Source organism: Varanus komodoensis, unplaced genomic scaffold (assembly GCF_004798865.1).
Source record: "Varanus komodoensis strain SLA01 unplaced genomic scaffold, ASM479886v1 scaffold4, whole genome shotgun sequence".
Classification (NCBI taxonomy): Eukaryota; Metazoa; Chordata; class Lepidosauria; order Squamata; family Varanidae; genus Varanus; species Varanus komodoensis.
In genome coordinates this window covers 16,402,954-16,419,546 of record NW_025335941.1, presented here as the reverse complement: position 1 = coordinate 16,419,546, position 16,593 = coordinate 16,402,954, and the positions used below count along the sequence as shown (strand labels likewise).

General features: G+C 42.0%; 1 protein-coding gene across 2 annotated transcripts in view; it reads left to right on the top strand.

Annotated features, from left to right (window-relative positions):
• MAP3K7CL (MAP3K7 C-terminal like) overlaps positions 1–16,593 on the top strand; it is a 34,901-nt gene that overhangs the window by 2,953 nt on the left and 15,355 nt on the right. The window contains exons 2-3 of one of the 2 annotated variants that reach the window (XM_044442489.1): positions 1,422–1,530; positions 9,803–9,891. In XM_044442489.1, the coding sequence (XP_044298424.1) occupies positions 1,461–1,530; positions 9,803–9,891 (159 nt within the window). In that variant the 5' untranslated portion in view covers positions 1,422–1,460. The remainder of the gene's footprint in view (positions 1–1,421; positions 1,531–9,802; positions 9,892–16,593) is intronic. The other variant, XM_044442490.1, reaches the window with a different exon arrangement.

The following is a 16,593-nucleotide window of genomic DNA, read 5'->3' as shown; positions in this document are numbered from 1 at the left end:
AAACAAACCAGGCTATCTGGTTGCAATAACTATTTGGGAAGCTTAGGATTTGGTAAAGCCTGTTTAGAACTGGTTCATACAAGTAAAGAAAGATGGTGGACCTTATAAAATCAGTCAGGTTACCAACCCCGATCTGTTTGACTAAAAATAAATAATGAAAGTTGGCTACTAGTTGAAATGCATTCTATTGGCTCAAGATGTTGTTTCTAGAGATTATGCAACAATTAACTCTTGGTGAAATGGTAATAGTGGGCTGAACCCCACAAGTTGATGGTAATGCTACCACATCCCAGCACCTCTAATTAAAAGGAATGTAGGTGACAGGATTGGGACAGAACCTCCACGCTGGCTGGGAGGATAGGAATTACAGTCAGACACATCTGGAGGAAGCACTTTGGGAGACCTTGGCCGAGTTGGGGTAAGCAACTCTTAAGGATTCCCAGGCCAAATACTAACCCTGGCCTCCCCCTGTCAAATTTCAGCAGCAATAAAAAAGGCACATTTGGCTTTAAAACAAATTATACAGCATGTGCACATTTTAAATTTTGCTCCAGGAAGCCTTGTGGGAGTTTGTATCAAAAATCCTTGTTTTGAAGTGAAAATGCAAGTTTTTTACTTACCACAGCCAAGATTGGGTAGCTGTTTAATAGGAGTGACCCTTTGGTAGTGGCAAAAGAGGAAAGGGGATGCATAAAGCCCAGGAGATGCATGAAGCCTAAGGGACACATTTTACCCATGATCTAGATAGACCCAAATCCAACCTAGGTCAAGACAGCTTCCTTAGTGTGGGCCAAATGCCAATGCTGACCTTGCAAGGAAAACTAACAGACCAAGTCATGAACTATCTTATGCCAAAATCCTATGTCTTTGATTTTTGTTGTTGTTGTTTTCACTCTGTTGCTCCTTTCTATTGCATAATGGAGTCTTCGCCTCTGAATTTTACTTGAGTATTGGTGATAAGATAGCAAACTCCTCCCTTCCTGGGACATTGGGCTAATTTTTATCCCAAGGCACGAAAACTATGTGGTATAGTCACAACAGAGAGAAACAGCCAGAGGTATCATTTGGGAGGCTGTTACTACTGGTCGCCAGGACCTGCAGCCTGAACTTGCTCCTTCACTCTGTTTTATATTAGGGCTGGCCTTGGTTCATTTGAAATGTCTCTTGGCATGAAATTTTTAAATGGGAGACTCAAATTTGCTGGGAACTCTTATCTGGGGATATTACCACCACATTGTGGACCTTACTCTATGAAATAACAATAAACGTGATTGTACTTGCATTTAATTATGCTTGGCATCATTCCTGAAAGTGAGAAAGGACTCTGTCAGAAATGTAACTGAAAATATTTGAAGAGCATTAAATTGCATTGTGGTGGGTTCTCAGGACCCATAAAAATATGTGATCTTTATATTTTACAGCTGGAACACATAAGTAAACGCATAGGCTCAAGTGCCCACATGATCACCACAGCCCGGGTACCTGCTGATAAACCAATACGAATTGCCTTCAGTCTAAATGACTCCCCAGGTAATGGTCACTTTTATCAACAATTCCTTGTCCTGATTCTTGCCTAAGCTTAGGGGGAAATTATTTCATTCTGAACTTACCTAATTCTCACTTTCTGAACCAAGATGTAAAACAAAACACAATCATACTTCAATATCCATACTTTTCTGACTTTTGTAATACAGATGTCCAATTGAAATTGGAGTGGAATTAATGGAAATGATGTCCAAAACTGCATTATGCCAGGAAAAATATTGCTATATAGATATATAGAGATATGGGAAATTTACATATGAAAAACATATATTAGAAGTATTCACAAAATATATATACATTTTTGTAGGGCTTTTTTAATGTATGTGGAAATGGGACTAAATGAACATAAGTTTTGAAAAAATAAGAAACTGAGCCAAAACCAAACTGACAGATTCATCTTTGCTATGTTTGTCTTTATATACAATATTCAAAGCAAATACTGATAGCATGGCTGAAAATTATTTCCATTTAGTAACTGCAATCTTGCTGGCAATGGCTTTTTGTTAAAATTGTCAATTTTTTGTGTTAAAATTATAATTATCTTTACTTGTAATAAAACAAAAAAACCCATCTTAGTACAGCAGATCAGTATGACTGAATTTGAGGTGACACCCTGGAGAGGGCAACTGTAATCCACCACAGAAATGCATATTTTTAATGCATGAAGAGGGATATTGCAAAATCTTTTCCTGTCCAAGTTAAGGGAAATACTCAGGAAACAGCTGGTCTGATCTGTATGGGTTGTTTCACTTCAGACAAAAAAGTTGGTTATCATTTGTTCTTTTTAATTCTGCTGACCATTTTGTTTAATTATACAATCTGGAACTGGAAGATGACAAATTGTATTCTGCAGGTGTCCTCTAGACACTTTCTTCACAGGATCATTTAAGTGAAAAAGTTATTTATGCCCCTTGATTTTCCTGAATGTTCTATAGTTGTTCCACTGAGTGCACAATTAAAGGAAGTTTGATTTTTATTTTATTGATTGATTTATTGATTGAATTTATATGCTGCACCCTTAGCCAGAAAGGCTTTTTGGGCAGCTTACAATCAAAGGCGCAACAATAAAATAGTTAAAATACAATTCAAGTTAAAACAATAGAATAAGATCAGACAGCCAAATCATAAACAAACAATAATAAAATAATTTAAAAAATCAAATTAAAAAAGAGATCTGGTTGTTCAATTCATAAAGGCAACAGCAAATTCAAGACCTATTATTAAAGCCAGATTAATCAGCAAAATAACTCAAGAAGAGGAATGTTTTCAGTTGGTGATGAAAAGATAGAAGAGATATTGCCTGGCAAATTTTAATAGGAAGTGAATGCCAGAGGTAGGGTGCCACCACAGAGAAGGCCTCCTTCTAGACACCTGCCCCCCTCCCATCTTTAGGCGAGAAGCACACAGAAGGGCCTCTGGTGAAGTCATTAGTGATCTGGTGGGAACATATGGAGGTAGGTGTTCCCTCAGATAATCTGACTTCAACCTGTGTTAAAATCAGCACTTTGTGTGTTCAGATCAGCACTTTGAGTTGGGCACGGATGGCAACCAGCAGCCAATGCAGTTTGCAAAGGACTGTCATGGTATGTTCACACAAACCAGTCCCTGTCAATAGCCCCATGGCCCTGTTGTGAACTAGTTGAAAAGTCCAGATCATTTTCAAAGGCAGCCCCATGTAGAGCCCATTACAGTAATCCAGGTGTGAGCTTACCAGTACATGAATAACTGTGGTAAGGCTCCACTCATCCAAGTAGGGATGCAGCTGAAAAACCAGCCTAAGCTTGTAGAAAGCTCTCCTGGCAACAGAATCTACCTGAGATACAACTGAGAGCTCAGGCTTCAGGAGTACACCCAAGCTGCTAACCCAAGCTGCTCCTCCTTAGGAGGAGTAGGATCCTATCCAGGATAGGCTGAAAGTTCCCCAGTTGGACAGATGGACGGTCCACTAACAGAACCTCCATCTTATCTGGATTGTGTTTCAGCTTATTGGCCCACATCCAGTCCATTATGGAGGTCAGGCACTAGTTAAAAATAGTGCTCAACTGGACTGGATGAAAATGGGAGGTAGAGCTGAGTGTCATCAGCATATTGATGATACTTTAGCCCAAACCTCTGGATGACCTCCCCCAGTGGTTTCGTGTAGATGATAAAGAGCATGGGGGACAGATTAGAGCCCTGCAGAACCTCATAACACACAGCCATGGCACAGCACCACCATCTGGAGAAAGTTGGTCTGGTAGGAGTGGAACCATTGCAGAGCAGTACCCCCAACTCACAATCTGGCCAACTTCTCCAGAAAGATACCATGGTTGATGGTATCAAAAGCTGCTAAGAGGTCCAGGAGAATCAACAGGTCATGCTTCCCTGACTCTCTCCCAGCAGTGGTCATCCCACAGGGCAACCAAGGTGGTTTCTGTTCCAAATCCAGGCCTGATGCCCAATTAAAATGCTAATTTCAGACTTTGAGAAACCCTGTAACTTAAAGACTCCTACACAAAACAACATTCCACCAGCTTTGTTCTGTTTCACAGCAATTCACTAGAGGGAAAACTCACACCTGGAGACATTTTGCCTTCTGTGCAAAGTCTCTTGAACTATATTCAGAATTTCAGCCAATGTGGTATGAATGATGTAGGGAAGGGCAAAGGCAGCCCACTGGCTCCACCTTCTCTATTACTTTCCTATGACTCACTGTGTGTCCCTCTGTACATTGACAACTATATATCTACAGTGAGGAGCCAGCTCTGCTCAAATAGACTTTTTGCATAGTTCAGGGCCAAAACAGACATTTCTTTGACTCTTATCCCCTCACAAAAAACCTAGCACTAGTTGCATTGTGGGGTCATTTTTGACCCCAGTAGAATGTGCCTCAGGCAGGAAAGATGCTAAATCTACAAAACCTTTGTTCTGGTTGAAATCCCCCCCCCCCCGCCACCAAATGTGTTGCAAGCAACGTAAGAATAACTTTCACCTATCAGCAAGTGCAGGTCATTTAAGGTCTAATTCTTCCTGAGTCTATGCAAAATGAGAAAATCTGTATAATAATAGCAGGCCTACTGATTTTTTTCCTGCATAAAAATAGTTTGGCCTACTAAAGTTAAAATGTCAGAGCACAGCTTCCTCTTAATGGATTTTAGTACTATTTGCTGCAGGTTTTCGGAAAGAATCTTAGCTTCAAATAAGACCAAGATGACCTGTATTGAATTTTGCTTTGTGTTGTTTTCTTGAGGGGAGGGTGCTTTAATTTAGTTGACAACTTGATCATGTTTGTATAATTATGTATATTTGCATGTTTTGATTCTACTGAAAGTTGTACACGATTGCCCATCATGACAGCCTGCTCTAGCAATAAGCCAGAATAGCTTGGCTATTGTGCAAGCAATCCATGTTACTCTAGACAGATGATTGGGTTCACCATAAACTGTTGATCCCTATCCTCACCCTACTTCTCACTTGGGCTTTCTGTGGGTATCCCAGGGAGCCCTGCGGCAGGATCAGTTTGAATCTCTTTTCTCTGCCATGATTATGAGCCAGCTGCAACTTGCCGTAGCTCCCTTTACCCTCCTATCTTTTTTAGAGATCACAAAGTCAGCCTTAAAAGCCACCTTTTGTAATCTCCATTTTGACAGCTACTGACTGCTGATTCAAAGTACCTAAGGGTAACTAAAAATAAAAATAAGAATATAAAAATACATTAATTTTAAGCATATTTGTACATACTATTAATGTTTGTCACTCACAGGCAGCCTTTTTGAGGTGGTGCTAGGGAACTCTGAGTGGGCCATCAGTGGCTGTCAAAGTGGAGATTGCAAAAGCTGGCTGTCAAGTTGGACTTCCAGGGAGGAAAAAAGAGGTAAAAGGGCAAAAAGCTGCTGCAAGCCAAAATCAGCCCACAGTTGCCACAGGAAGGGCAACAAGCCAGGGCCACCCAGATCCTTATGCCATTTAGACATTTCTGGGGTGAATGGTGAGTGTTCAGGCAAGCAAGGCAAGAGCATCAAGGGCGGGGGGTGGGGGGGTGGTTACCTCTCTTGCCACGTGTCTCACTGCAAAATTCCCAAGATCCCACAGTGGGGCCAGTCACCCAGATCTGGATGGCATGTCAACTCATTGCGGGCTCAAGAACCCCACTTATATGCTATGGGTTGTTGCCCTTGAACAAACCAGACTGTACAGATTGGTCTGAGTTCCAATGATGTAACAATGCATCATAGGTAACAACTCACAAGCAGTTGTTGTGTTTTGTGAACACAATCATTATTTCTCCTTCTTCTGAGAGAGAGAGAGAGAGAGGGAGGGAGGGAGAGAGGTGTCAATTAAATCATCATCATTATAAACTCCAAGTCTCATTCACCTTTACCTGTGAATGTCAATCTCCTTTCCAGCCAAGTTTTGTTTTTCAGAAGACATTAATTTATTCTACCCATATTGCGTAATACAGCAATTAACAAATGAGTTGAAATACCAAGAAAATCAGTGCATGGGTTCTGCTGCTCCAAAATTAATGAAGTGTTATTCTTTGCATAGTAGTGAAGTAGCATGTCCCCCTTCCCTTCCAGCACACAGATAAGGGGAGAAATGACCCAGAAGTGTTCTTAGAATATAATATTGGTGAGCAACTACAGTTCAGTGCTGTGTTTTGCAGCCTACTCAGAAAAGCTGAAGCTGGAGGAGTCCTGGAGGTTTTGAAAGGGTCGTGGGGAGCAAGGGGGAGTTGTGAGTGCCAACAATTTTGTGAGAGCAAACGCAACTAAATGTACCCACAACTAAATGTACCCTCAAAAGTTTGGATACCTTTTCCAATTAACTTTGCTCTAAACTAGCACAGTTTGCTCTAATGATGATATATTTTATATCTGCGTATCTCACCATATTCCTGATATCAATAATGTAATTATAGCTCAGTGACAGAACACATGCTTTGCATAGTTAAGAAGGCTCCAGGTTTGATGGTTGGTATCCCCAGTGAAAAGGGTCAAGTAAATTTTGATAGGAAAGAGAGAGTGGGTGCCAACTGGAGCATCCAGGATAGACCCAGATGACCTGATATAAGGCAATTTCCTGTATTCCACTTGTTCTCAAAAAGAGATGATTTTATGATACTCTAAGCTAGAGAAGATCAAGCAAACGTAAACATGAGGCATTTGCTTACTTAAGAAAAAAGATCTCAAGCTATACTTAGCTTTATTTTTTGGGAAGTTAAAGAAACAATGGATATATTATACTGTGATATTAACAAGCGAGTTGATTCCTTCACATAAAACAAGCCAGGGAGATGTAGATCAAACCAGAAGGAGGAGGAAGAAATCCTGCAGTCTACATTGAACCCAGTGAAGGTTTTCTCTTTGTCTTGTGCTGCCATGTGGCAACCAGCCAGGGATCTGGCCATTCCATTCTCATTCCAGGGAGGAAAGGAGGAGGATGTTGCCACCGCCCAACTGTTCATTCTTGACCTCTTGCTATAGCAGCCTTTGATGGTCCTCCCTGAAGTTCTTAGGATACTTCAGACAAGGCTTTTTTGGTACATTGACATGATTCCAGGGAGGAAAACACATGTGCTGTATGTTCGGGTATGAACTGTGCACATGCCTATTTTTAGCCCATTGTCCCTTTGAAATATATGTGAGTGGTAATCAGGAAAGACTCTGGTGGCCTCCATTTACATGTATTTCAATAAGTACAATAGAAGTACTGCTGTGGCGTGAATGTATCCCATGTTGACAGACAGGAGAATCTCCCTACAATGACGAGCTGCAAACTCACTTAGGCAGCTAAGGCTGAAGCCCAGAGAGCACTGATTACAGGTTTTGAGAGGCCTTGAGCAAAATGCCCTCAATGAATCCACCTTCTCATGGCCATTCTGGCCAGCAGTTCTTGCTCTTCATCCTCTTTTGCATCATTGCTACCACTTGTTTGCTTGAATAAGTAACAAGCTAGTGAACAAGTAGACAGTGGTATCTGTTGCTCCTCAGCTTCTGTTCCATGGGGATCTGGGCCAAAGCAAGAGGTGGTGAACAAAAACTGCAGCAGAGGAAAGAGTCATCCTCAGAGGGCTCTTGTCAGTGGCTCTGTGGAAGGTGCCCAGCCATGCCTTTCTTTGATGCAGAGATTTCTACTCAGCAGAGATTTCTGCTATTTGACACTATTAAGCTATGGACTCAAAAGACTTATTCCTGCTTCGAGTTGTCTCTAGCAAGTGACTTATCCCTAGAATGATTTGGGAGGTGAAGCCTGCCACCTGTATGCTGGGCCGTTGACCTTCCTGGCTTATAAAAGCGTAGGGAAGCTGGTTAAGTGGGTAAGAGTAGTGGTAAGTGCTTCCCTATGGCAAAGTGTGATTCCATGGTGGGATTTCTGCAAAAATAAAACACTTCTGCGAACCCCACTATTTTGGATAATTTCTGGCATGTTTCCAATATTCCCTCCTTGGGCAAACAGCAAAGAATGAGGTGGTAATCCAGATCCATTTCAATCTGGATTCTGGCCTGGTTACTTTGGTGGATGTGCTGCACTGGGAAATGAATGGGAGTTGCCCATCCCTGTGGATTCTCCTGGACCTCTTGATACTATCAGTCATGGTATCCTTGGTATTGTTCAGGTACTGAGACAGGGCACAGTTATACAGCAGCTCTGGTCTTTCTGAGAGGTGTGATCTCAGAAGGTGGCGCTGAGGGATTTCTGTTTGTTGTGGCTGTGGACCTGTGGTGCACATTTATCCCTCATCCCATTTTATCCCCCATGCTATGTAACATGAGCATGAAGCCACTGGAAAAGATTATACAGTCTGAGGGTCTTTTGCCACCAGGACACCCACTCTGTTCCTCCTCTTCCTGGTTCCAAACTGATGCCTGATGTAAGTGAAGGGCTTGCTGAGGGCAAATGTTTGAAGCTTAATCCAGACAAAAGCACTCTGAATTAGTCTAAATGCAGATTAGGGAATAGGGAGTCAGTTAGGTGCTGGATGGGGTTTCACTTCCCTGAAGACTCAGGTTCTGTGTGGATGTAGCCTAGATGCAGCATGGAACCTAAAAGCCCAGGTTTGGAGGTAGTCCAAAGTGCATTAGCAGTGCTGAGGCTAGTCCAACTGCACCTGTACCTGCACACAGCGAAGTCTAATCTGGTATAGGCATGTATGCATTAGTTACATCCAGTTTGGAATACTGTATCACACCATATCGGGCTGCTTTTTAAAATAGTTTGGATACTTCGGGTTGGGGTTGGGGCTGGGATGCTCCAGAAATCCTGCAGCCTAACTGCTGATCAAGATTGATTACAAGGAGCATGTGACTTTCTTGTTACCACACTTTCACTGGCTACCAGTCGAAATTCAAAGTGCTGTTTATGATCTACATCTTGGACTCGGCTACCTTCTCCCACATGAAAGTGCCTGAGTTTTAAGCTCTTTGTGGAGGCTGCTGTCTGATTTGCACTTGCACAACAGGCATGTGTACTGGTGACCTGGGAGAAAGCCTTTTCAGTAACTGCTTCCTAGCTCGGGAAAGCTCTGTTGAAGAAGGCTAGGCTAGTCCCTCCCCTGTTGTCTTTCTCCTGGCAGGCAAACATGCTTTTATTAAGAAAGCCTTTCTCATCTTAACTGGCAAGTACCTAAAGGGACTTTTAGTTGCTTGGGTGCTGTTCATTCCTTTTACGCTTATGTTTTTATCTTGTGCTTTTAACTTGTTTTACGCTCTAATTAAAATTTTGTTTTTAAGCTGTTATTTGTTATTGTTAGCCACCTCAAGTGCCATTTTTTGTGGAAGGGTGGGATATTAAATACATTTTATTTTTATTTTTTATGAACCCTGATATTTTATATTGAGTGGAGGTGGAGTAGATAGAGTTTCCAACTTAATAATATTAGTGGGTAGATCAGCATTTCCAATCTGGTGCCCTCCTGATGTGCCAACTATCGTCACCCCCAGATATGGAAAGCATGAGGTTGCGGAAGGCTGGAGTATATTCACAAATCTCAAGAAGGCACTTTGGCATGGGCAGCTTTTGCTTTTATTTTCAATTTGAAGGTAATAATCATTTTTATTCTGCATTAGTTAGGTATCATCAAAGACTACTTTTTGATCATTTTTATCTTGAAAAAATAATGGGCACCTGGAATGCAGTGTCTTCAAATAAGACAACAAACAACAACAAAAAAGATGAGGAATTAAGGGCACAGAGTTTTATTCTACATTTTATATCAGCTGATGATGTGGATGACTTCTTTACAAATGTGTAAACTTCACAATTGTTTCCATTTCAGATGATGCTCCCCCTGAGAATGCTTTTCCTTTGGCTTTTCCAGATCTAGAAAAGCAGCTCCAGGTGACTCTGGCTTTATTTAATATTCAGGTCTTTATTGTGAACTATATTTCTTCATTACCATCAATAATATATGCATACCACTGAACTTTATGATAGTCCACATACATATGCAATTATGCTATAAAAATGTACTTGTATAGGGTATTAATTCTGGAGAATAGATGTCTAAAGAATTTTAGGCTTTGTAAGAGAACTTAATGGGTTGTTATAGTGTGTGAGTCTTAAGAAACATTTAAGGTAGGATGAAGCCTAATATGCTGGGGGAATCTGAGTTTTATTTGAAGAGATTTACATGTTGAACAAATCCACATATCTGCATCATATGGGGTGATGCAGTTCTTGTAAAGTACTGGGAGATTTCAGATTGCAAAATAGAAAAGATTTCCCACAGGGTCCTGGTGTTACCCTGTCAGATGGAGAGGGAGCAGAGAGTGGCTTACAAGAGATAGACATGGGAAGAGGAAGGAGGAGGAGGCTGGTGTCTCATAGCTGATTGCACAATTCCCATGATGCACATGAGAAGTTATGTGACATGGGGTAAGGTAGGAAGGCGTGGGAGAAGGAAGAGAATATGGGAGAAGGAAAGTTCTAAAGGAAAGGAACAGTGAAAGAAATGAGACTAAAGCTGCAAAGTTCAAAACAAAGTAACTTTGACTGACAATATGAGCATTGTTTAGTGGCAAGGACTTTTGCACCTGAAAACATAAGCCAAAGCCTTCAGGGAGTCTGATGGACAAACAAAGCTGACTTCCATTTTCACTCCCTCACTCTATTATTTTCTTTGTAGTGATAATAGTTAATGTTATTAAATATTTCAAATGTCCAAAGTCCTTCATAGACATTATGCCATTATAATCCTCACAAGTCTGTAAGCCACTATTCCCCAAAATGGTACACTCCAAATGTTTTGACCAGGAAGGAGAAAGACAGGGAAATAAGTGGGAAAAGAAGGATATGTTACAAATGGAAGATGGCTTTTTCTGGATCCCCTCCCCACACACATACCCCAATAAAATTCCATGTTTGAGTTAGGAAAGTTGCAGATAAAGGCCTTATGTGGAAACACATGATGTACATTCTTCGTTCCCCAAATAAGAAACTCCTAGGTCCTATTCCTTTAGAACATGCTTCCCCAAGGATGATGGAAGCATGTTCTAAACAGCTTCTGAACAGCTTCTCCAACTGTTTTAGTCATGGAGGGTACAATCCTATGGAGTCTAGACAGGCAGGCTCTGACACCATGTTGTTTTCAATACCTGCTGAAGCTGCCTTTGTTCTAGGAAACCTTCCTTGTTTACCAACAATGGCCTTAAGGGTATTCTGTTTTTAATGCATTATTTATATTATTTTATTTATTTTATATTGTATTGTTTACTGCTGTGGAATCTGTCTCAATAGAATCAATATACAAACAGTGTAGACCAAAATAATAAATCATTTGAAGTGTCATAGAACATCTTGAATTCTCAGAATCAAGTATCTGACTCCAAGGTTGGGAAAGCAACCTCAGAGTGTTGGGAAAGGGGCTATTCTGGTGTGCAGGGCAGGTAGTTGATTGGAGAAGCCTGGATATAGAACCAATGTTGTGTAGTCATTAAGCGTGTGAGATCTAGTCCCTGCTCAGTCATGGAGTCAGCTTTGGACCAGTCACAGACTCTCAGCCCAACCCACCTCACAGGTTTCTTGTTGTGGGGATAAGATTGAGAGGAGGAGGAGGAGGAGAATGATGTAAGTCACTTCGAGTTTATTGTAAGAAAAAAGCAAGTATATAAAATGAATAAGTAAGCTTCCCTGAGACATTTTCACCCTCCTTCTGTTTCCCTCTAAAATGCTCCAGCGAGATAAGCAAAAGGCAATGTCTAGCAAAAATGTAGTATGGGAAGATGAGGAGGCAAATACCACCTCCACTGTTCTTCCTGCCCTCCATAAGAGGAACATGAGCCTCCAAATTTGTCCTCACATTTCCATCAGCCCTGCCCAGCATGGCCAATGGTCTGTAATGCTGAGAGTTGTAATCCAACTGAGCAGCTGAACAGGAGGATATTTCTGAAGCCCACCCTCATCAGGAATCATGCAGAACAGCTGAGGGGGGAAATTTCATCTCCACTGCAGCATGCTAGATGGGCAGACTTAAACTACCGTGGGGATGAAAGCTTCAGCTGATCTATGTTGGTTGGCCATGGACCAGAGTAGGCCCAAGTCAATGCACAGCTGAGCCTCTGGCTTAAGGAGCCCTTAAGAGCCACTGGCTCAGCTCAGAATGGGCTTGTGCCCTCTTTTTCTTTTCCAGTCAGGAGAAGGAAGGAGGGGGCCAAGCAGCCACTCAAAGCAGTGGCTCAGTCTGCACCTGGCTTCACTGTTGGGGAGTATGAGGGACAAGTCAGGCCCTCTTAGCAACCTGTTGAGCAGTGGGTCCTTGGGGTGTCAATTCAAGCCCAGGGCAAGCTTGGTTCCCTCAATTAGGAAAAGGCAAAGTAGAAGAGAGGCTGACTTAGAGGTGGTCTTGCAGTTCAGCTGTGAGATGCTCTTCCATCTCCCCTCTGTTGTCTGAGAGGACAGCATTCTAGGGCCAGGGAGTTCTCCTCTGAGTCTTTTGTGGATTTCGTTACCTGGGAGTAAGTCCTAATGAACTCAGTGGGGTTTACCTTTGAGCTGACAGACAAGGACAAGGTTGCATGAGTAACTATATGACAAGACTGCTAATCTGGCATGAACATGGATTGGTTGCAGATGGGAATCCAACCCAAATGGAGCACCTACACAGCCTCCAGTTCCAGCTGAGATCTGACCATGATTGGGGACAAACTAAATTGGATGGAACATTCTAAAGATACACAATGGAATATTGATGGAGACTGCATGAGCTATTAAAATTTCAATAAGCAGTCTGTGCAAGTGGTTGACTAAAAATGACATTAGGGGAATGAGAAGCATGGAAAGAAGGAAATGACAGATTTGTTAGACAGATGGGCTGCCTTTCTCTTTTTAGGAGGTAAAAAAATTGAAGGGCTGCTTCGGCTGGGAATAAAAAGTCTTCTAGTTTTGGAAAGGGGATTTACTGAGCAGATAACAACAGAAACATTTGTGAAAGCCTGCACATATTATAAGGCAAGCTGTATAATGAGCACAAAATAGAAGCATATATTTGATATCTTTTTAAATAGTCAAGAAAGAAATGCCCGCCTATCATCCTGTTGTGGGAATCAGATGCACTAATTAAATCTAACATCTCTGACCTTCCTTTATTTCTTTATTCTCAGTTTCTTCACTTCACACAAGAAATACCTTTTATAAATGTTACCTTTTCTGCATCTTCTATGATACAGCTCTGTACTGGGGGACCACTTTGTATTCACTCCCTTTTCCAAACTACATTTCTTCTCCAAAGCCCTCAGTATACCACAGGGTGGGTGACCTCTTTGATCCAAAGGATAAACTCCATACGTGAGGGTGGGAGAAGCAATCCAGTGGTGGGTGGGACTGAAGGAAAGGGGAGCAGGGACAAATTACCCCCCCCCCCCGCAACTATTCTTGCCTATAGCTCTTACGGCCAGTAACTAAATCTTAGAAGAAGCATTTTAAGTTTTTAGGATGGAAGAAAAGCTGCACAAAACTTAGGAGGTCACCACATGATCAGTAGCTGAGGAGAAGTGGTAGAGTCAGAAGAAGGGATCCTCTGGGACAACCCCTAGAGACTGATTTGTCCCCAGGCCTGGGATTCCCCACTACTGCTGTAGTGCTGCAGCTGCACATTTTCAGTCTCCTTCTGAATAAGGGGCTCCTTTGCTACTCTTGTCTCCTGTGGGGACATTTGCTCATTAAGACCCCTTAGGATAATTATAGTATATTGGGCAGTACTTCAGAAACCTTCCTATTTAATCTGCTCTTCTACCTGTTTCATGCAAATAGTGACCATGTGCTTGGAGGCAAATATTGAGCTCCAAATATTGGAGAAAAAAAATCTCCATGCTCCTGTTCCTTCCTATTACTTCCACCTAGTCTCTCTCTCTCTCTCTCTCTCTCTCTCTCTCTCTCTCTCTCTCTCTCTCTCTCACACACACACACACACACACACACACACACACACACAATGTAGTGATAAAGTTTGAAGAGCAGGCATGCATTGTGACAGTCCTACAGCTATCCCTCCCACCTCCCAAAGGGAATCTAAAAACTGAGCCCATTAAAGATCAAACTGGTTCACAATCTATTATTGGGAAAAGATATTGTTGCTGAGAAAATGCATTGCTTCCAAAAACCGTGAGGACTGGAAAGCCAGGAGGGAGAGGGAGGAACATCGAGGGAAGAATAAAAAGTGCCAGCAGTTCCCCCCATCATGTCACTGTGGGCACACAGGCACATCCCACTCTGGCTTCCGGCTTTGCTTCCTTCTTTTGCTGCAGAGTATGGAGAAAAGAAAAGATGAGATGGAAGTCAAGTTGTCCTCTAAAAAGAGGGACACGCTGGCAAAAAAGAAGATATGAGAGGGCATAGGACTATGTAAAAATTGTAGATGCTAATTTATATGTGGAGAGCCAGTGTGGTGTAGTGGTGAAGAGCATGGGACTGGGACTCAGACGATCTGGGTTCTAGTCCCCGCTCAGCCATGGAGCCAACCTGGTGACTTTGGGCCAGTCACAGACTCTCAGCCCAACCTACCTCACAGGGTTGTTGTTGTGGGGGTAAGATGGAGGAGGAGAGATGATGTAAGCTGCCTTGAGCCCTTTGTAGGAAAAAGGCAGGCTATAAATTGAAAAAGAAATAATAAATAAATAAATAAATATATCCACGCATATTTAGAAATCACGATAGTTTAAATAGAAATATGCTGCATTGTAATACAATGAATAGGCCTCACTGTAGTGGGGAAGAGTGTGACTGGGTGGCCTGCCTGCTCAGTCTGCTCTCCAGGGACTCACTGCTGATGGGCGAATTCAAGGCCTTGCTGCTCCCTTCTTAGGTTTCCTTGCCTTTAAACTGGACTTGGATTGGACAGTCCTTCAAATAAAGGGCTATGCTTTGTATAGTAGGCCTGCCTCCATTTCTGATTGCCATAGAGGCAGCAGGCATGGATAAGAGCAGGTCAACAGTGGTGGGCTGAGGCTGATAAGTACCCAGACTGCCAGACATAGATTCCACTACAACTTTCTCATTCATTCTTTTGGTGGACATGGTACTGCACACTTTCATGATCCCAAAATAGTCACATTGTAAGCTTCTTGGGGCCAAGGGAAAAACCTGCCAGTGGGGAAGACAGATGGCAAAGGGAGCTGAATGAGCAAACACTTGGTGACAGCTGGGTATGAAGTTAAAGGGGAAAGACCAAGTGCCTTATAGTCAAGGTGGATTTTGACGCAGGGTTTCAAGAAAGAGTAACAACTTGTTCAGGGAGGAATGACCATTCACTGGAGCATCCAAAGAGTCCATCTATTACTTGATGTGCATTTCATCTTAATAGGTACTGCACGCTACAGAAAAATGCCATGGTCAAAGTACATATAGACTGGGGTAAATGTGAATGAAAATGGCAGATAAAAAGGAGATTTGTTAAACTGAAGTGAAAATGCATTTACATTCTCAGGCTCTGAAAGTAGGCTTGGGGATTTTGGTAACCCTCTAAGGAAGCAAAAGCAAGCCTCAAATTTCAAATATTGATGAGTAGGTCATCTCAGGATGTAGCATTAGAATTACCCCCTTTTTTCTTAAACATGCAAAAACAAAACAAAAACAAAAACGGTCACCTTTACATGTAGTTACTCTGCTGCTGCAAGCAGCAACAAAGTTACTAAAATCCCAATGAAAGCATTTTCCAGAAGGCATTGTAGGGGGAACTAGCCACTGCTAGCACCCAGCCGCTTGGTTGCAAATTGTGATAGCGGGGCAAGGAAGAGTTTTTCTACATGTGCCATTTATTTTGCACCTGTGGTTTCTTACAGTTGTCTAGTTGCATTTCTGTGTTTAAGGGAGCTTTTTTAAGTCGGGAGATTTCTGGAAGTGAAAGAAATTGTGGTTTCCTACTTGGGTACTTGCATTACAGCAGCAGGGACACCTAGAGGTTCTGTAATGGAAAAGCAGAAAGGAGAAGCTCATTCTGTGGCTGTTTGATGTCGATTCTGCAACGAAACTGAAATTAACAGTCTCCTGTGTTAAGTGTAGCTGAAAAAAGGCAAAGCAGCTGCTACTGCTTTTCTGGTAAACCCCCAGCCCCTGGAATATTTGAGAATTTCTTCCCCCTCCTGTTTCTTTAGAGTTTTTACTTCATCTTTTCCCCTAGTGCCTCATTTCTTCTCTGAAAAAAGGAACTTTCTAAAAAAAGAAACCTTTTGGTCATTAGATAGGATTATTCCACAATGAGAAGAGCCATTTCCCAGCTGTTTTTCCCATCACAGTTTGCTTGTTAAGGCAATATTTTGTGGTTGAGGTAAAATACTTTTTAAATTTTTATTTGCTATTTATTTGGAGGGCTGCAATTTTGTTTTCCTATACAGTCCTGTTCTGAAGTGTTTCTTAAATGCTGGGAAATTCAGAATGGCTGCCTCCTGTGTCATATTCTGTGGGATGCCATTATGGTGGACAGTACACATTTTTGCACAGTGTCCAAGTGTATGATAAATACCCCTCCGAAGGAAGTGCAGTGATTGAAGGAAGTGCAGTGCTTACCTCCGAAGGAAGTGCAGTGCTTACTAAAACAAAAAAGTCGCAGTGTGATTTTTCATGTAATTATGGCTT